Source organism: Dysidea avara, chromosome 4, assembly GCF_963678975.1.
Source record: "Dysidea avara chromosome 4, odDysAvar1.4, whole genome shotgun sequence".
Taxonomy (NCBI): domain Eukaryota; kingdom Metazoa; phylum Porifera; class Demospongiae; order Dictyoceratida; family Dysideidae; genus Dysidea; species Dysidea avara.
The window spans coordinates 20211162-20232579 of NC_089275.1; the positions used below are offsets into that span (position 1 = coordinate 20211162).

The window sequence follows — 21418 nt, forward strand, 5'->3', positions numbered from 1 at the left end:
ACTGGTCGTAAGGGCTACCTGTATTTCTCATATTTTAGGAAATCGGCCGATTTGTTATAAGCGCCCCGTTGGATGATCGATAAGCGCCCCGTTGGATAATTTCTAATCATAAGACCACAAGGGAGAGACTAAGTACCGCGCCCACAGTTTTGAGCCGATTTTCTACTTGCCTCAGTGATGGCTAAAGAAGAGACTTTATCAGACCCGACAATTTATTTATCAAACCTTAAAGAAAGATGCCCAGCCGTTTCTTACATATGCTCAACTCTGACGTGTAATCTCTTGGTGCAAATTGGGAATGATCCGTACGATCCAAAGGAGGTGAACCAGCAGTTTGTGGCTGATTATATATCTTGGGCAAGTATGAGGCAGCGAGTGAATAAGAGCAAATGGAAATTAAGGCAAGATATGTCTACTCCACACGTGGTCAACGAGCCAGTGACTGCAGAAGAGTTTATGCACTTAACGGAAGTCTTGGCTGAGGTATGCCAACATACATACTGTTATTATTTATGCTGTGCCTAGCTAGAGTCACGACACCGTGACTGGACATTTTGCAGCTAAAGTCACAGCGCAGTCACCCAGTAATTCACACCCTAGTTGTATGGAAGGTAAGTTTTTGTTTAGTTTGAGGCGAGCTAGGGTTGGCATGCGTCTAGTATGCCCCGAGTATTCAACTTTAGGGCATGTGCCTAGTAATATTCCCCGAGCATTTGACTTTAGGGTACGCATCTTGTACTTTAGGGTTAGGGTCAGGGTTCAGGTTTGGTTTCTTCTTTACTGGTATTATTTATATAGGCTTCTTCATGAATGACATATATAAGGTACAAACTAAGGGTGTAGCTGGCAGCACAGTAATACAGTGGCTGGAGTGTAAGAGGTCCTGGGTTTGATCCTTGCTTTAGTAAACTTTTTTTTCATTTTCTTAGGTTTTTTTTGTCTAAGTTTTTTTATTCACGTGACTGCTGTGACTAGGCACAGCCTATTATTTATCGAATGGATATTGTGCTGGTACCGGTTTACAAGCTAGAACGAATATTTTACCGGCATTAGCCGGTCATTTGTTGAAGAAACATCCGGGAAATTCGTGTTTATAGAGCATATTCACAAAAAAATTATAAATGAGGTGCTTAAAATACATGTGGAAAGAAGCCCACTGCTACAATACAAAAATATCACGCTTTCGTTCTTTCCACCAGACCTGGTACAACAGCAGCCAATTCATGGCTATGTGGTAATCACCAATGGATGGGTAATAGCATACTAGAAGTACAACCTCGTAGCTGGCCTACTTTCTAATATCATAAAGGATCTATGTCACAATAGAATGTCCCATCTGTTCACCCACGCATGTCATGATATGGCAGGTACTGTGGTGAATATTTCAAAAAGCAGACCAGCTACTCCATTGTGTTTCATTATCCATTAATAGACTATTGCCATACTGCCACGAATTGGTTACCTTTGGTGTCAACGTGGTGTCAACGTGGGTAGCGTAAGCAATCTATTATCGACCAACGTCTATTATCGGCCAACTCGACATCTATTATCATCGTATGGAATCCAGATTCAAACATGGAATTTCGCTACACTAAGCTGCCTTGTGCTGCCATGTTTTGCTGTCCTAACAGTTTAAAACAACTATTGTCACGTTGTACTGTTGGTGAATGATGACAGGTTTGTTTATGACTTATTTTCTATGTGCTAGTCTGTTATTCTTGGCGTGAAAATGGTATTAGTAGCATACTGAACTTTTTCTGTTGTTGTAGTGCACACTGATCCTTACACACGACGTTTGACGTAAGAAGAGACTGACTGCAGTAATTCAAAAGGCCCTAGTGAATGACTCTGCCAGAATAATCACCCTTCTCAGTGGAATAATGTTTGCTTACACATATACGTGCAAGGGATCCGCAACTCCGAAAAATCCTGTACAAGATTTCACAATTTTTCAAGATTTCAAGCAATTATGGCAAGATTTCAGAACATGTGAAATCTTAGATATCAGAAATAATAGCATCACGTGATACACAGTATGCGGGAAATACTCGGAATTCTTTCTCGAGTTTTCTGCAAACGCTGGACGTAGCATACGTGACACTGCAAATGCAGATGTACACAGGAAATATACAGAACTTTACAACAATTTTCAGAGATTTCAGATTTCAAAAGCAGAGATTTCAACAAGATTTCAAAGAGGGCTGTATGAGATTTCAAGGGAGTTGCAGACCCCTTGTATACGCGTCTGTTTTCGAGGAAGTCACCACTAATGGAACTTGGAATTTGTGTCCTTTGTACTGTTGAAGGTAATTTTAACCATGATGGATTAGTGGCTGTAGAGAGACAGCAGTTTCTGATAATTTGTGTGGGCAAAGAGAAGGAAGGATTCTCTGTAATAGATGGAAGTGATGACCATGGAGATACATAGGAAGAATTGGCTCAGAAAGCTGGATTAATTAAAATAAAATCTTATAAGACTATCTAAACAACAGGAGAATTGATTACAAGAACAAGAGAATGTTTGTAAAATAAAATACACCCACTTTCAGGCACCATCGACTACAGTACGCTTGGTTTTTAGAGATTGGAGGCTTGTTACATGCTGTCAACTGTGGAAGACATGTTACACTGCTCAGAAACTGGTGGATAAGAATCCCATACGCAGTGGATAGCAGTTGTTGGTTATTGTATAAGGACAAAGAGCTTGTATGTCATTGGTTACATTGCCGTACGGCAGGAAGTAGGCTTGCGCCAATTATGCCGGCATAATTTCGAGCATAATAGGCTAGCAAAAGCATCAAGCATTATGCCAGCATATAGGACGATTTTCAAGAATTTTAATTAAAACGTGCAATGTGCGCACCAAAAATACTGCACAACATGAACACACTGCACATTATTACTGCATTTCATATCAAAAACCTTGCAGTGTTATTGTCTTTACTATTTCTTGACTGATTATTCACACTTTATGGAAATAAGATCGAGATACTCTAATAGAGCAGTCACTTACTCTAATACAGCAGTCAAGAAATATAGATATATTCTAATAAAACAGTCAGCTCTCGAGCATAATCTTGATTTTTAGAGCATACTTTTGAGCATAATAGGCTGGATTTTTGAACACTGCTCAAAAGCATAATAGGCAATTTTCAAAGCATAATTGGCTCAAGCCTAGCAGGAAGCACAGTAGCTATGGTTCTTCTCAGTGGCACGAGGATTACTGTGCTGACCTTTGTAACATTCTTGATGAAATAACAGTGCTGTGTAATTTGTTTTGAAATGTGTTTAAAATACTGAAATGTTTGTTTTATTAGAAATTGATTTAACTGTATTTCGAAAATCGCTCATAAGACTTACTTGTAATTTTGGTGGAATTACAATTAGCACTGGTAGACTATTTTGTACTATTGGCAAGATTTAGTTTTGAATTGTGTGGGAATGCCAAGCGAAATACCTCAAACCGGATTATAATTGATGTACGCAAGTTAACGAGTGGACGATAAACGATATCGACGGTCGATAATTGATGCCGTACGCTACTGTATTTGGCCGGATGCTACTGAAGAACGCCAGTGCCTGGGGAGCTGGTACGTTGTGGACACCTAGAGTATTATATTGCCTATTGCTGGGTGTAAAAAGTTTGTGCATGTCTTGTTCTAAACGAGGTTGGTGTACAACCTGGCCAATAATTGATTGCTTATGCTAGGTTGTTCCATCATTAATTGTTTTTGAGTAGAAGCTCTGTTGATAGGTGAATTTTGAATAATGAAGTGTTGGGGGTGATACTGTCTGGTGTGTCTTGTTGGGTAGAGATAGTGATGTGGGATTTCAAGAGCATAGTCATTATGTAAAATTTAAATAGTGTTTGTAGTCTTGTTATCATACGCCTTTTTTTAAGGGTGTCCCATCTTAAATGTTCCAGCATAGTTGATGTTGTGCTACTTTAGCTGCATAGCTGGAAATATATTTTAACTAAGGCTTCTGTTTTGTAATAATGCAGTTACTGAGAAGTTGTGGATTTACAGGTTGCAGAGAGGTTAAAGAAGATCATAAAACTACGGTTGAAAGCCACTGAAGAGAAATTTGGTGAAGTGAGGTTACCAAGATTGGTGCGTCTGTGGCGCAAGTTCAACCTCTCACCAAATGAGACTGACATTTTAATGTTTGTGATGGCCAGACAGTCTGGTAGAGGTGATATTGTTGAATATGAAATTAATCCCATTACATTGGCAGAATTCCTGGAAATAACACTACAAGAAATAGTAGAATTTTTAGATCAAGATCATTTGCACATACAACAGGGATTGTTCCCTGATATTGAACACAGCTCTAGTGCCATATTTACTGAACAATTTTACATTGATCCCCATTTTCATAAGATACTACTAGGGGCAGATGTGAAACAAAATGATTTTTTGAAGCTCGAGCAAACCTGCTTGGCAGATGTGATTGCAGCAGAACCAGAACATCAGCACCTTCGGGACCAAGTAACACAAGACAATACCAAAGAGACTGACATTGAAGAAGGATCTAAAGATCAGGAAAGTGTGTAGTTGTGTAGTGAAATATTTACGCATTCTTTTAGTAAGTGATCAGCCATTTAAACATTTTCTGTCCTATATTAGCATTAATTTGACTAAATGCATATTATTTGAACAAATTTATTTTCTGCTGTGTGTCTTCAATACGAGCAGCCTACAAAAATGTTCACAAATCTATTTTTATAGCTAGTCCTAGGGACAGGGAAGATGGATATTTTGCTACACATGGTTGATATTTAATGAAATATTTGCATTTATGTTTCAAAGTATTGTACAGTGTTTTGTACAGTCTCTCATGTTGTACTTTAAATGTAGTTTAACTCCGAATGAGCTAGCTCCATGTAGCTAGAAGATCTGGGGGCATACGCCCTTCAAAAATAGCTATGCATCACAAGATAAATCTGGAAATAATACGTATTTAACCAAATATTGAACTAACTAAAATAGATATAAGGAGAGGAAACTAAATAAACTATAGCTATACAAGATTGAAAAAGTAACTAGCACATTATTAAGACAATTTTAATCTTAGTAGTAAACTGTACTGTAAGTGCTGCATAAGACAATTGGATTGTAAAGCAATTTTTAGAGTGATTTAAAGTGTACACAATACAAACTTTTACTTACAGTACTGTGTTATTTCAGTTTGACTCTTGCAACTAACTCCATAACCATTAATTTTACAACTAGCTCAAATTTACCTACGACTAGCATTTTGGCCAATTCTAACCCCCTCCCCTCAATTTAGCCCCTGGATTTTAATCTGTGAAGTCCTCAGCTGGCACCAGCAGAGACTGAAATTGTAGTCTTACAGGTAGTTGTTGAATTAGAATAATGATCTGCTTACAAGTCAGATAGTCAACCTTCTCACACAGTGACCTGCTTGCACTATGCATAGTGTAGTACCATCAATCATTTTCACAGAGCTGCTATAGTATACAGCACTTGATATTTAATCTCACACTGTAGGAAAGGTAGGGAATATTCAGGATTTAGACCAGCTTTTAAGGATAGAACGACTGAAGGAAAATGAGGAGAAATATGAGGTTGGGCCACCTGAAGTTGAAGGAGAGGAAACACAGGTCCTTGATTTTAATGTGGAGCCAAATTATGTGCTCTTTTAAGAGATAATATATTTATATGTGACTGGATTTGGACTTCCACACACATCCAGTTTATCAACTTTGACAATCCGTAAGATTGAAAAAAAAGCTATTTACTTGAAATTTTGTCATGAATGTACACCAAAATAGCTCAACAATTGGAGAAAATTTCAGGTTTGCACATTTCTTTAATACAAAATTATGGTCTTCCAAGTTCACAGAATTGAATGTGTGTGGAAGACCCCTTTTCACAAATCCGGCCACATATGTAGCCTGTCATTTGTGACCGGTAACAATATTAGTGTAAATTTTTTATTGTTCAGGAAGACACAGATCCTGACAAACTGAAGCCATACAAGAAAGACCTAGAGTATCTAGATGATCATTTTCAGGTTTATAGTGATGTGCTTGTAACTGTTGTTTGTTGTTTATATACCATTTGTTATTTGTATTACATAGTATCTTTATTTCCTGACAAAACTTAAGGAGATAGAGATGAGGATAGAAACAGAAGTGAGAAATTGTTCTTTTGTGCGCCACCAACAGTGAAAACGTTATAAAACAATAATTGTCGTACACTTGGGGAATAAGTGTTATGTACAGTTCCAATATCCAGATTGTTAACATACTCTAATGAAGCATTCGTTGCTCTAATAGAACATCATTGGAATGCTCTATTATATAAATTGGACACAATTTGGGTTTGAAAGGGGTTCTCAAATTCTAAAGTTGTAGAAAAAGATTTTTTTTGTCAACCATAAAACAAATGCCTTTCGTGTGCTTGTTTGTAATTAATACTTCTAGGACTAAGGTCTATGTACGTACTTAATTGCATTGTTAACAACATAAGTACTGTATGCAGTGTACTGTGAATTTGACCAATCAACTTGATTTTTGACGTATACACAAGTCTATGATTCTCATGTGTGGGCTATGTATGATACGCATTACTCACAAAAAAACACAAAATTTAGTATACCATGAAAAATTTTACATTGCAGTATAATAGCTATCAGCATAGCCTTAAAATAATTTTTGTGACATTGATATACGTACTGTATGCATATAATTACAACTTTTAAATTAAAATTTTAATGATACCAATTTGCTGCATGGTAATCACTTCACTGCCAAACAAATGTCTCACTTGGAATAATAAGTAACTGGTCTAGTGATACGTACCATTACATTGAGTGGCCTGTGTCTAGTATGTGTCTACTATTTGGCTATATATGCAGGCACAATATGACGACGGATCATCTGCTACACAGTACTTGAGACAAAAGGTACGTAAAATGCACACAGATCAACTGTACCCTTCTATTCTTCTACCTCAAGCTCATAGTCCCCTTGCTTCCCAAATATATAATCTATTCAAGTCTGTAGTGTATGTTGACTGCAGGGGTTTTGCATGCTTTAGTAAAAAGTAAACATTGTGGTGCCCAACTCACAATTCAACACATACGTTAGCTTCATTTTAGTAGTGGATGAAAGTTCAATACAATGGTAAAGGTTAAGTGCACACTTGTAATGTTTCATGTTTTATTTATCCACAGAGAGAAACAGAGTCCAAGTGTAAAATCCAGCAAAAGAAGTGTGAAAAGAGATTAGCTGTAAGTGCTTCACTTAGATATCTGTACCTTGTTGTTATTGTTGTTGTTGATATTTAAAGATCACACATCAGACCACCAGCTGGGTTCCTCGACTAGAGAGGATAGTAAAATCTCGTAACCTAACAGCATTTGAGAAGAATGTCATTTTGCATCTCATGGCAGGTGTTATTCGGCCAAACAAAGTACACATGGGGCTATAATAGTGTTTATGTTATCCCAGGTTTTTTATTCTCATTTAGTTCAACTATCAATTTCGACCCTTGGCTCAAACTGGTTTGTTGGTTGGTGTGTTATTACGTCTTTTCTGTAATGACCTGGAGGAGGAGATTGCCCATCGCAAATATTTCTACAAGTCTGCTACACTAGTGAGGGAAGGGATCATCATTGTGCACAATTCTAGTCTCACTGGTGACACCAACAATTGTACTGTAAGTAATGTGTAGTTTCTGTGTGCAGAAGAGTTTATGTGTATTGTATGTGTGTGTGTGTGTGCGTGTGCGTACATGTGTGGTGTGTGTGTGTGTGTGTGTGTGTGTGTGTGTTGTGTGTATGTGTTGGTGTGTCTCTGTGTGCCTGTTTTAGTGTGTGTGTGTGTGTGCGTGTGTGTGTGTGTGTGTGTGTGAGTGTGTGTGTGTGTGTGTGTGAGAGTGTGTGTGTGAGAGTGTGTGTGTGTGTGTGTTTATGGGTGTATTGCATCTATAGTGATATGAGCACTCAGTTATATCATTTTGCCAATGGGACTAGTATAAAAGTGTTTATGGTATAGTCATTATTTTATAGGTTGAAGTAGACCGTCGTATGCTTGACTTCTGTGTTGGACTGGACACAGAGTTCTCAGAAGTGGTGGAAGGATCTCACTTATACTTTCCTAAGACAAAGTTTGAACAGGTACATAGGAATTGTCCATTTGCTGTGGTTGATCCAGGGTGATTCCAATGGTTCCTAGCATACGTACCCCTTTTTGGAAAAGGCCTTGACCACTTTTGTTGAAACATTTTAGCTTTGGTGAAGCCAAAATCAGTTTATTACTGAAGAGAGTCCTTATTTTGCTACGTAAGTAACATTTTACTGACCAAATAATATAACTTAATTTCCCTTTGTCATAAAATCTGCTTCTACAATACATTCAGTACCTCTAGTAATTTTGCCTTTTGTTAATGGACTTCAAATTGTTTGCAAAGTTCTGGAATGATGAAGAAACAATGTTTGTTATTCCTGCATACAATAGCCAGCTGCCCAGATGATTGACTGTAATGGCATGTCTGAGAGAGGTTATAACCCATCCCATTTAAATGTCTGGGTATGTCACTGATTTGTAAAAAACTGACTCATTGCTATGAACTTTTATTATGCACACCGACTGACAACTGTTGTACTCATCTGACTGAGCATATTCTATTTATGTACTTATAGGTTGTACTGAGTAAGGAACAAAAGCAGTTGATTTATAACACTGTCAGCAACTTTGAAATGTACAAACGATGTCGTAGGAAGTTGGGGTTGGATGATGCAATTACTTACGGTGCAGGAATGGTGTTGTTGTTCCATGGACCACCTGGTACTGGCAAAACTATGATGGCTAATGCTCTGGCCAACAAGCTCAGCAAAAAAGTATGAATATTATGTTACATGCATGTGGTTAAGAAATCTTTTAGTATTTATAAATAATATAAATCTATATTATAAATCTATATATTATTTACTCTTGGTATTATAAATAAATCTATATCTAAACTATTATTTATCGATCTATATGTATTTATAAAGTATTTATAAATCTATTTCTAAATTAGATTCTGTTAATAAACTTTCCATCTCTGGGTGGAATGGCAGCTGGAGAGAATTTCAAGTTCATTTTCACCGAGGCTAAGATCAATGATGCTATTTTGTTCTTTGATGAGTGTGAGGCCATCTTTGAAACCAGAGAGCATGGAGGGCACAATGTGAACTTGTTGTTGACGGAAATTGAAAGGTGAGGAGTAGAGTGTTTATTGTATAATTCTGCTGCTAGCAGTGGGTATGTGGATGATTCAATTAACATATACCATATTATAGACATGATGGTCTCATCATAATGGCCACCAATCGTCCCTTTGATCTGGATGAAGCTATGCATCGTCGTATCACCATAGCACTGGAGTTCCATCAGCCAGATCACCTGTTGAGGAAGGCAATATGGGAGTCTCATATCCCAGCAGATATGAAGATGGCTGAAGATGTTGACCTTGTGAGACTATATTCACAAGGAATTATATCATTTCAAATCGATTTTTTGCAATATTCTTTAGCCTGAATTGTCATTACGATATGCACTAACAGGAGGTTTCATAAAAAATGCTGTTCTGTCAGCTTTAAGTATAGCAGTATCGCGTGATGGGGATAATCCTAAAATCACACAAACTGACTTGTTGAAAGGAGCTAGTCTGCAATTAAGAGGAAGACTACGCATGAAGGTAGATGTGTTGTATCTAAAATCTATTATAGAAATAAGCTTTTGTGTGCCAATGAAAATGCTTTTGACTGGAGGTTACATTTGCATTATAGTTGGTAGTAATATCTACAGGTCTCTGCTGTTTTTAACTATGATGCTGTGTGTATAGTAGATATGCTGTAGCTTTTTTCGATGCTGTGTAGGCAAATCAGTTGGTCTATATGAAAACTTGATTCATGCTAGATGCAATCGACAAATGCACTTTATACTCTTTTATTAACTATAAGCCGTGCTTATTTATTGTCTTATCACTTGTTCAGTTGTAATTCACTTTATTTTCATCCAAAAATATTTCATAATGAAAATTTTCATGTAAAAATATTTTCATGTAATTTTACATTGAACAAAAATTACTTTACATGACTGCTCTATTACAGTATCTCTATCTTTTGCAGCACTGGTAGCTACAGTGGTAAAGAAGCCCTATCCACGTTCTTGTTGCTTAGTCGAATAGATACAGTATAGATATTAGCTAAAGGCAGCAAAGCCATACAGATAATGCTTGGAAACTTTTTACCACTAGTTGTGCACTAAAAGTTTCGTATAAGAATATTTGTATAATTTTACATTATATGCGAATAAGAAAAGTGAATTACAGTAATACAGTCCGCTTCATATTGTAGGACTTCCATCATCGTGTGGTGCCCACTGGTGGACTAGATCAGGTGGTAGTAGAGGAGAAGTTGATGAAACAACTGAAAGAGATTGTTCAGTTTGAGAAGGCTCGGTATGTTGTGTTGTTACTAAGATATATGATGGACATGTATCACTTGTGCAGTTCCATACTCTTTGGACAGTGGGGATTTGGTAAGAGAATGACTGAGGTATGTACGAAGCATACTTCTTTGTGATTGTATACTACTTCAAGTATGTGACCACTGTGGCATGGCTGGTCTGCATAATGATATAATGGCAAATGATATAATTAATATACACAGTGAAGATGTCCTTGCAATCTGTTTAGGGACTTACAGTTCTACTTCATGGTGCACCTGGCACTGGAAAGACACTGGCAGCTGAAGCAATAGGCTATGAAGTGGGAAAACCATTGAAGGTATGGCAGATATTGTGGCACTCCAATTTGACATATGATTACCACTACCGTACAGGTGATCAACTGTGGTGAACTGTTGAGCAAGTGGGTTGGCGAGAGTACTAAGAATATTGACAGTATCTTTGAGGAGACACGTGGAACTGATGCCATCCTTGTGTTTGATGAAGCAGAAGGATTGTATGGAACTAGAACTGACATGAGGTAAGAGCATGATTAATGTAATATCTGATTCGTATGTTAAGCTGATGGTTTATGTGCGATTCAGCCTAAGGGGCAGTGAAAGTAGTCAGCTGCCTATAGCTCCTGGATTTATGGAGCACCAGGGCTACCAAAACTAGGGACCCTAAACTCCAGATGCAAGCTTCAAAGAGTAAAATGTGTATAGTATGCCCACTAACGTGGGTATTGTCTTCAACAAAGGAGCCATATTAAATGCTCTAATAGAACAGTCAGCCACTGTAATGGAATAGTTAATAGTCAGTATATGCGCCTAATTAAAGTTATGAAAAATATTGTTCAAAATTAAGCAACACCTACTGCATTCTTTAGCTGATATTAAACTAATGCACTGATTGGTTATAACTTTACAATAGCAATTTTCAGTCAGAACTACTACCAGATTTAATCACATTTTCATGTGGGGGCATTCCCCCCAGATCCCCTTAACAGTTGCATGCACTTTACCAACTGTGCTTATTTAATGACTATTCACCCGTGTTATCTGGATAACCGGATAATACAGGTTTTTGCAATTGAATTTGGCGACTTTACAATTGAATTTGTCCCGTTTGCAATTGAATTCGTCCGGTTTGCAATTGAATTCATCGGTTTTGCAATTGAATTCATCGGTTTTGCAATTGAATTCGTCCCGTTTGCAATTGAATTCGTCGCTTTTGCAGTTAAATTAGTCCGTAACAAGAATGGCAGCTGGAGCAAACACGAAAACATGATATAGCAGCTGCTACAAGAACTTGTTCAAGTACAACAGTAGTAAACAACTCTTTATAAGGCAATAATTCTTCCTCTACAGCCTATCCAGCAACATTCCAAACTCTACTACGCCATTCGCGATGGGTGTGGTCACTCGCGAGCAAGTTAATTAACTTGTCAGACAGCTATCAACTTCGCGTACTACTAGCTTCAATTACCTTCTAGTGTCTCAAGTGTAACTCTCCAAGGCATAAATAGTTCATCTCTTAATGAACGGGTTGGTTTCTTGGAGCTGTTTTGTTTATGACAAATTGTAATGCAAATGTGACGAATTCTATTGCAAGACCGACTAATTCAACTGCAGAACCGGCGAATTCAATTGCAAAACCGACGAATTCAATTGCAAACGAGATGAATTCATTTGCAATACTGACGAATTCAATTGCAAATGAGACGAATTCAATTGCAAAGGCGATGAATTCAATTGCAAATGAGACGAATTCAATTGCAAAACCTGTAATTTACTATCTGGATAGTAGTTTGATACCATTAAGGTAGTTTCTAATAATTCAAAGCAATTTTTATGCTAAACTTTCATTGATACATAACACCACAATTTAACATTGCTATAAACTTAGTTTTCATTTGAATGTTAGCATAAGTCGCCAATTATTGGCAGGTACCAATTATCGGCACTTGTAAAGTATAGAGGCTACAGGGGGATATGGAGACTACCCAGTACCACAATAGGCTGTTATACCCTCTAAAACATTTCTTACAATTGTTTTTTTCATTCAGTAATAATAATATTGTTGTTAAAGCACTATACAAGCTATGCTGGTTAACCATGGAATTAGTCTTGTCCCCAGTTGCCCACTCGCTTGATCATGTGAAGGTTGTCTGGTGACTTCAGTCCACTTTCTTGGCACTAGTAGAATAATGCTATAAACATGTTTCTTGTGTTCATTTATGCTTACATTCAAATGAATAAACTTTTCATCCGCCTAAATGAGTGTTACTTATAAAAAAATTGCTGGAGTGACAAATAAATGTCAATTAAAACTTGATGTACAAAACTCTTCTTAGCATTCCATGTAGAACAATAATCAATGGCGAAGAAGACCTTTAGACTACTGCTAAGGTAGTTTCTCAGGTGTATACCTTATTAATGTGCACTTTCTGGGTCAAGACGTTGAAGTAATGTCACCAGACGACCTTCGCATGATTGAGCACGTGGGAGGCTGGGGACAAGACTACCATGGAATTGCATAAAAATAATTTTATATTGCAAACCAGTAACCTGAATATCTGTTGCTGTCAGACCTTCAGGGACAGTCACTGTAAAGTATTAATAGATAATGATAATAATATCTCTTGAACGGTTGGCTCCATCTTCGTAAAACTCCTATGAAATGGAGTTATCCTAGGACTGCACCTCCCATAAATATTTTACAAAGAACCAACGAGGCATCATGGAGTTACACACAAAATTGCACGTTGAGCCGATAATTGGTCCATTACAAAAGTACAGTTGCCAATATTAGGTATCTCATGTTGATAATTGGTGCACGATAGGCATTATGATTTTCCTCATAATATAACAAGATGCTCACTCACGTGAGATAATTAAATTTGGTGCACTAAGAGATGAAGGACTGCTCTGTTAAATGGTTCAAACTGGAAGTTCATACGTCATTGAATTAAGGAATTACAATTGCGTGATGAAATGGTTGGTAACTTATGCTATGTTCTATTCTGAAGTACCAGTGTTTTGATGATAAAATGTGTATTGTTCTTATATAGTAGTCACTATACTTGTAGGATCTATATATCTGGAATGATTTTGTTCAGGTTATCTGGATAGTAAAATTGCATTGTGCTTCCAGTCCTATATTCGCCCTTTTTTTAGCTTTCATTATTATTTGCTGCTTACTTATATGCATGTAATAAAGAGCCCCATAGTTCATTTTGCCTAACTGAGCCCCAGGATCACTAAGGTAAGCCCTATGTACTCACTCATTTACAATGGCTTTATTATGCTTTCTAGCACTTCAACTGACCGCTATGCTAATTTGGATGTTGGTGTGCTACTCTATCACATTGAGCGATTCCCTGGAATTGTCATCCTCACCACTAACCTCATTGATAACATCGACAAGGCAGTTTTCAGGAGACTTAAATTTGTGTTGCTGTTTGATGTTCCACCTCCTGCACTGAGGGAGAGGTTATGGAAAGTATGTATGCACTACAATTAAGTATAAAAACAAAGATGTTGCCCAAAAAAAATCATATGATGCTTTATTATGTTGTGAAAAAGTGCATGCACACTAAATTCACCAGCTACTTTTGTTGTTCATAACTACTGATCAAGACACTCTGCCAGCGTGAAATTAGATCTTGTAGTGATCTGCAACAAAGCACAATAGGAGAAGAAATATTCAGATTTGCATGTGTCATTGAAACAAATTATGGTCTATTAAAAACCTTAGAATTAAATGCATGTATGTGTGCATGGAAGTCCCCTGTGTGCAAATTCAGTCACTAACAGGACTGTTGTCAAAAAAGTCTCAAATTTAGTATTGATAACTTGGCAACCTTCACATTGGTACTAAATAGTACAGCAATTGTAGCCTATCATAGCACATGCAATTAGACCTATCACCAGACTGCACTTCTATTCTCACAATGAAGTTTTATTGTATATATTTTTGTATATAAATGATTATACAACTATGCATCCTTTAAATTTAAATCTTGCTGGTTGGACAAATACATATTAGTCATAATGTGACCTCTAGTTGATATTACCACCTGAAGCTCCAGTAGCTGAAGATGTTGATTATACCCGATTGGCTAGCTATGAGGTTACTGGTGGTAGTGTTAAGAGTGCTGTGTTTAGGGCAGCATCCAGAGCTGCTCTGAGGGAGGAAGACAAAAGAACTATCAGCCATATTGACCTTGAGTCAGCTATTGAGGAGGAAATCAGCAAGAATTCATCACAGACTAGTTTCAGGAGACAAGACTCTAATGCCTGTAGAATGTACAATTAATGCATATGCGTTACGATAAATGTTTTATTAGTGAATGTACAAATTCTTTTGGTTATTCAATAAACATTATATAAATTTCATCACAGACAGATACATCAATTATTATTGTAGTAGTAACTTAGTAGTGGACATGTGTTTTCCCAATACTAGCAGTAATTTCCATTCCCATTCTAGGAAAATGGGAATGGAAATAGGAATGTGAACAACCATGTAATGAAAAATTTTTAAGTGCTGATAAGTATGCAGATTGACATCATACAACACAATGCTGAGCTGGACTTCCAACAAGGAGCTAGACTAAAGAAATTATAAACTGTCATAGAGCCACTCCAGCCTGACAAACATGGATACCTCATCACATGACTTGTTTTCCTGCCAGTCTGCCACACTATCCATCATGTGACTTTTATCCTGAGGCTATATTATAGGTACAACTATTAAGCAATAGCTAGTACAAGTTAGCTGATTATAATTCTTACAAATTTAATTTCTTCTCCCAATCAGTTTGCCTGTAAAATAGATTACAATAAATAGCGTCAATATTACCCTCAATTATTTCAGAACTCTAATAGCCTTGATAATAATTGATATTGTAGCTATTACACCAATTCTTACATTGTCCAACAATGCAGCAGAGAATTTTATTACTTAGTCTGTGCTATTGATACACTTTATTGGGAGACTACCAGCAGATAATACAATCTGTGAGTTATGCATTGCAATTTTTCAGAACCATAAGACATTATCACTGTGACATGCATATACATCTATGATGTGAAAACGTAAGGATACTAAAGAAGACATTTTGAATAATATGCCCTGCTATGTATAATGGAACAGTTGTCATAATTAAACTATGAAAGTTTCCATGGCAGGAGTCCCAGTGGTGGAGGAAGTAGTTGATGTGAGGGGGGATGACCAGGGGCGGAAATGAACTGAAGCACTACATTGTTTCTGAGACAAAACAAAAGGGTCACAGCCAGCTGACAATAGCTGCTCACCTCACCAGCTATGCATTTATAGCTGATAAACTATATAAAAATCCTTACATAGTTCTAATACTGTGACTGCTTTATTAGAGTGCTGACTACTCTTATGTAATTCATGATCAGTCATCAGTGTTATTTGTGTACTTGTATGTGTGGGTGGTGTAATGTATGCTATTGTCTTACTTTGTGTTTATCTTGTATATTCATGTATACTTAGTTAGTTATTGTTGTTGTTGTTTTTGTATTTTTGTATCACTCCAACAAGGAGGAATGGCACTGTGCCGATTGTTGTGAGTATAAAATAATAAATCAAATCTCTATTAGAGTATCTCAATCTTTATCATGGTTTTCAGCCCCAGGATAATTTTGTTGTGATATCATTTTGAGGGGGGGGATTCAGCTCCCTACCCCCCCCTTCTGCTGCCTATGGGCAGGACTTATAGTACGACATTTTAAAAGAATTATGCAAAATATAATTAAACTGCATGATGCATAATAAATAATTCACTACCAAACTTTTAGCAATCATGTCACTTGACATGCTGCAGCTGGTTTGTTGAGCACATGTGTACTAGTCTTGAGCCAAAAATAGTGACCAATAAGCCTAAGCTATGACTGTTTTATGACCATTATCTGACTGTTATATTAGAGTAAGTATCCTGATCTAATTGGAAAATGTAAGTAACTAGTTTAAAATGAAATGATATTAAAGTGTTTTCTATGATATACAGTAACGGTGTGTAGTGCTTTACTTTCTTTAGGTGCATCTACTTTTGATTATAATTTAAAATGAAAATCATTCCAATTTAATTATATGCTGGTATAATGCTTGTTAACCTTTCATGCTCGAAATTGTACGTTTCAGGCAAACACTGTTGTACCAAACTTTCATCTTTCTCTTCTATGCTAAGTGCATGATCAAGACACACGGTAGTGTGTCGTGCGGCCCAAGAAGCCGGCGCGCAACCCCGTGAGTATATTGACAGGAAGAAAGAAAACGCAATTTTCGCACCTCCGTAGCTCTGTGCGGCCTTCGTTAAAACCCGGAACGGACCGGACCGGACCAGAATTTTATTGTTGAGGAGCGCGTATCCAACTAAAATAAATTTAGGTGCGCTTGCAAGGGATACAGTACGCGGACTCTGTCTGTGCTTCATTTGCACTCAGGGCACGATTCTCCATTGATCGCCAGAGTGGCTGATGGTGATTTCGAAGCAAATATAGTCGTATACTGGTATATATAAAAGTTTGAGAAACGGAAATGTAGTGTAGCTATTACAGGGACTCGATACTCTCACCGTAACTAACAATGGCGGCGAGATACAAGCTAGCTAAGACTGGTCACAGATAATATACCAGGACTGATCTACATACCATACGCAAGGAAATTTATACGTAAGAGAATTTGACGCCGAATCGGGTTTGATTAGCTAGTCAAATTTTTCTTACGTCTAAATTTCCTTGCGTACGGTATGTATACAGATCAGTCCAGTTAGCTATATTATCTATGACTTGTCTTAACTAGCTTGTATCTCGCCGCCATTGTTAGCTACGGTGAGAATATCGAGTCCTTGTAACACACTACATTTCCGTTTCGCAAACTTGTATATATACCAGTATACGACTATATTTGCTTCGAAATTACCATCAGCCACTCTGGCGATCAGTGGAGAATCGTGCCCTGAGTGCAAATGAAGAACAGAGTCCACGTACTGTATCCCTTGCAAGCGCACCTAAATTTATTTTAGTTGGATACGCGCTCCTCAACAATAAAATTCTGGTCCGGTCCGGTCCGGTCCATTCCGGGTTTTAACGAAGGCCAGCTCTGTGCTGCCTTGATGAAACAAGACAAATTTTGCTGTGTACATTCCCTCCAACTTCAGTACTCCACATTCCAAATTTGAGCGAAATCGCTTCAGGCATTCCTGAGATATGCGACTTCAAAAATTGGCTTAGTTTCTTCGTTTTTTTTCTTTCTTCTTATTTTTCTTCCTCTTTTCGCACACTTACAAAAACTGCTATAAAACGCGAACGCGTTATCCGATTGCCTTGAAATTTGGCACACAGAAGGGGGGTATAAAGGCGCATCTCTGTACCAACTTTGGCTGGAATACCATTAACAGGCAAAGAGTTATGAGCGATTATGCACGAAAAATAACACCTACATGTTGTCACGCCTACAGGGTAAACCGCGTATGGGAAGAAGCTGAAAATCGGTGGGTGAATAGGTTAACTATTGAACCTCAAACCTTTTGTGGTTTAAAAGAAATCGAGCTAAAAACCAGGAAGATACAGCGAAACAATCAACAGTGTGTAACAATTACGCAATCGAGATTAGCTAATTTTTATTATTATTATTATTATTATGCTTGCCACGCCTACCAGATAAACCACTTGGGGTAATGCTTTGAAAATCGCTGTACAGATGGAGTTATCATCTTAGAAAGGCTCTTCAATGGTGTAGAAAAATCAGACTTAAAGCCACGGAGTTATAACACGAAATCCAACTTGGTGTAGCAAGTGCGAGATCGAGATACTCTAATAGAGCAGTCATCCTAATAGAGCAGTCACCCTGAACAGAATTCAAGAGATCAGTTAGAAATAAGTAACCTGTATAGAGATCAGCTACAAACAAATCACCCTGTAGAGAGTTCAGCTACAAACAATTCACCCTGTTCAGACATCAGTTAGAAGAAGTTTTCTTGTAGAGAGTTCAGTTACAAACAAATCACCCTGTTGAAAGATCAGCTAGAAGATGTCACCTTATAGATAGTTCAGTTACAAAGAAACCACCATGTAGAGAATTCAGCTACAAACTAGTGACCCTGTAGATACATCAGCTAGAAGAAGTTACCTTGTAGAGAGTTCAGCTACAAAGAAACCATTCTGTAAAGAGCTCAGCTGCAAACAAATCACCTATACAGAATTCAGCTACAAACAAATCACCCTGTAGAGAGATCAGCTAGAAGAAGTTACCTTGTAGATAGTTCAGCTACAAACAATTCACCCTGTACAGAACTCAGTTAAAAGAGATTTCCTTGTAGAGAGTTCAGCTACAGACAAATCACCCTGTAGAGAGATCAGTTAGAAGAAGTTACCTTGTAGATCGTTCAGCTACAAACAATTCACCCTGGAAAGAGATCAGCTAGAAGAAGTTACCTTGTAGAGAGTTCAGCTACAAAGAAACCATCATGTAGAGAATTCAGCCGCAAACAAATCATGTATAGAGAGTTCAGCTACAAACAAATCTCCCTGTAGAGAGATCAGCTAGAAGAAGTTTCCTTGTAGAGAGTTCTGCTACAAACAAATCACCCTATAGAAAGATCAGCTAGAAGAAATCACCTTGTAGAGAGTTCAGCTTCAAAGAAGCAATCATGTGAGAGTTCAGGTACAAACAAATTGTCCTGTAGAGAGATCAGCTAGAAGAAGTTACCTTGTAGAGAGTTCAGCTACAAAGAAACCATCATGTAGATAGTTCAGGTACAAACAAATTACCCTGTAGAAAGATCAGCTATAGAAGAAATCACCTTGTAGAGAGTTCAGCTACAAAGAAACTATCATGAGAGAGTTCAACTACAAACAAATCACCCTGTAGAAAGATCAGCTATAGAAGAAATCACTTTGTAGAGAGTTCAGCTACAAAGAAACCATCATGTAGAGAGTTCAGCTATAAACAAATCGGCCTGTAGAGAGATCAGCTAGAAGAAATTACCTTGTAGAGAGTTCAGCTACAAAGAAACCATCATGTAGAGAGTTCAGCTGCAAACAAATCACCTGTAGAGAGTTAAGCTACAAACAAATCTCCCTGTAGAGAGATCAGCTAGAAACAAGTCACCTTGTACAGAGTTCAGCTAGAAGAAGTCACATTGTAGAGCTACAAAGAAACTACCATGTAGAGTTCAGCTGCAAACAAATCACCCTGTAGAGAACTCAGCTACAAACAAATATGCAGTGTAAAAAGATCAGCTAGAAGAAGTTACCTTGTAGAGAGTTCAGCTACAACGAAACCACCATGTAGAGAGTTCAGCTACAAACAAATCACCTGTAGAGAGTTCAGCTAGAAACAAGTCACCCTGTAGAGAGATCAGCTAGAAACAAGTCACCTTGTAGAGAGTTCAGCTAGAAGAAGTCACGTTGTAGAGAGTTCAGCTACAAAGAAACCACCATTTAGAGAGTTCAGCTGCAAACAAATCACCCAGTAGAAAGTTCAGCTATGAACAGATCACCCTGTTGAGAGTTCAGTTAGAAACAAGGAATCCTGTAGAGAGATCACCTAGAAGTATCGCCTTGTAGAGAGTTCAGCTACAAACAAATCACCTGTAGAGAGTTCAACTACAAACAAATCACCCTGTAGAGAGATCAGCTAGAAGAAGTCACCTTGTAGAGAGTTCAGCTATAAAGAAACCACCATGTAGAGAATTCAGCTGCAAACAAACACCCTGTAGAGAACTCAGCTACAAACAAATCGCCCTGTAGAAAGATCAGCTAGAAGAAGTTACCTTGTAGGGATTTCAGCTACAAACAAATCACCCTGTAGAGAGTTCAGCTACAAAGAAATCATTCTGTAAAGAGCTCAGCTGCAAACAAATCACTTGTACAGAATTCAGCTACAAACAAATCACCCTGTAGAGAGATCAGCTAGAAGAAATTACCTTGTAGATAGTTCAGCTACAAACAAATCACCCTGTAGAAAGATCAGTTAGAAGAAGTTACCTTGGAGAAAGTTCAGCTACAAAGAAACCATTTTGTAAAGAGCTCAGCTGCAAACAAATCACCTGTACAGAATTCAACTACGAACAAATCACCCTGTAGAGAGATCAGCTATAAGAAGTTACCTTGTAGATAGTTCAGCTACAAACAAATCTCCCTGTAGAGAGATCAGCTAGAAGAAATTACCTTGTAGAGAGTTCAGCTACAAAGAAACCACCATGTAGAGAGTTCAGCTGCAAAGAAATCACCCTGTAGAAAATTCTGCCAGAAACAAATTGCCCTGTAGAAAGATCAGTTAGAAGAAGTTACCTTTTAGAGAGTTCAGCTACAAAGAAACCATTCTGTAAAGAGCTCAGCTGCAAACAAATCACCTATACAGAATTCAGCTACAAACACATCACCCTGTAGAGAGATCAGCTAGAAGAAGTTACCTTGTAGATCGTTCAGCTACAAACAATTCACCCTGTAGAGAGAGCAATTAGAAGAAGTCACCTTGTAGAGTGTTCAGTTACAAAGAAACCACCATGGAGATTTCTGTAATCAATATAATATTATGTGACCGGATTTGCGAAAAGGGGTCTTCCACACACATCCAATTCCGTAACCGTTGGAGACCATAACTCAGTGTTCAAGTAACATATTATTAACCTGAAAATTTCACCACGTATTCAGCTATAGTGGTGCTTACCACTGTCCAAAATTCAAGGCAATAGCTCTTTCCAATCTGAAGTTATCAATTGTCAAAGTTGGAAAATTGGATGTGTGTGGAAGACCCCTTTTCGCAAATCCGGTCACATATGTATTATACAGTATATATAATTTGTACATTTACTGATAAAATATTTAAAGTACATCTACTTCATATTTTCTTCTTCCTGTAGTAAAGAAAAAAAACATAGGTTAAAAAAGTCCCAAAGCTGGCCATAGGCCGGCT

At 37.6% G+C, this 21418-nt stretch overlaps 1 protein-coding gene across 1 annotated transcript; it reads left to right on the forward strand.

The window, feature by feature from the left end:
- The first annotated feature begins 121 nt into the window (after positions 1-121).
- LOC136254155 (uncharacterized) lies at positions 122-14865 on the forward strand. Its single transcript, XM_066046835.1, has 20 exons — positions 122-483; positions 4029-4548; positions 5514-5626; positions 5971-6039; positions 6107-6160; positions 6886-6933; positions 7204-7260; positions 7320-7442; positions 7500-7688; positions 8041-8148; positions 8674-8871; positions 9054-9232; positions 9316-9487; positions 9549-9713; positions 10375-10478; positions 10530-10575; positions 10716-10805; positions 10861-11006; positions 13783-13969; positions 14534-14865. Exons 1-20 carry the CDS (start codon positions 178-180, stop codon positions 14783-14785), a joined length of 3126 nt encoding a protein of 1041 aa, XP_065902907.1. The 5' UTR covers positions 122-177; the 3' UTR covers positions 14786-14865.
- The last annotated feature ends 6553 nt before the right edge of the window (positions 14866-21418 follow it).

Excerpts from the sequence above, each read along its gene's own strand:
- LOC136254155 (XM_066046835.1), top strand. The coding sequence starts at position 178 with ATGGCTAAAGAAGAGACTTTATCAGACCCGACAATTTATTTATCAAAC. Across the intron at positions 7,261-7,319 it reads AGTGTGAAAAGAGATTAGCT|ATCACACATCAGACCACCAG; the intron begins GTAAGTGCTTCA and ends TGATATTTAAAG. Across the intron at positions 10,479-10,529 it reads GTTCAGTTTGAGAAGGCTCG|TTCCATACTCTTTGGACAGT; the intron begins GTATGTTGTGTT and ends TCACTTGTGCAG.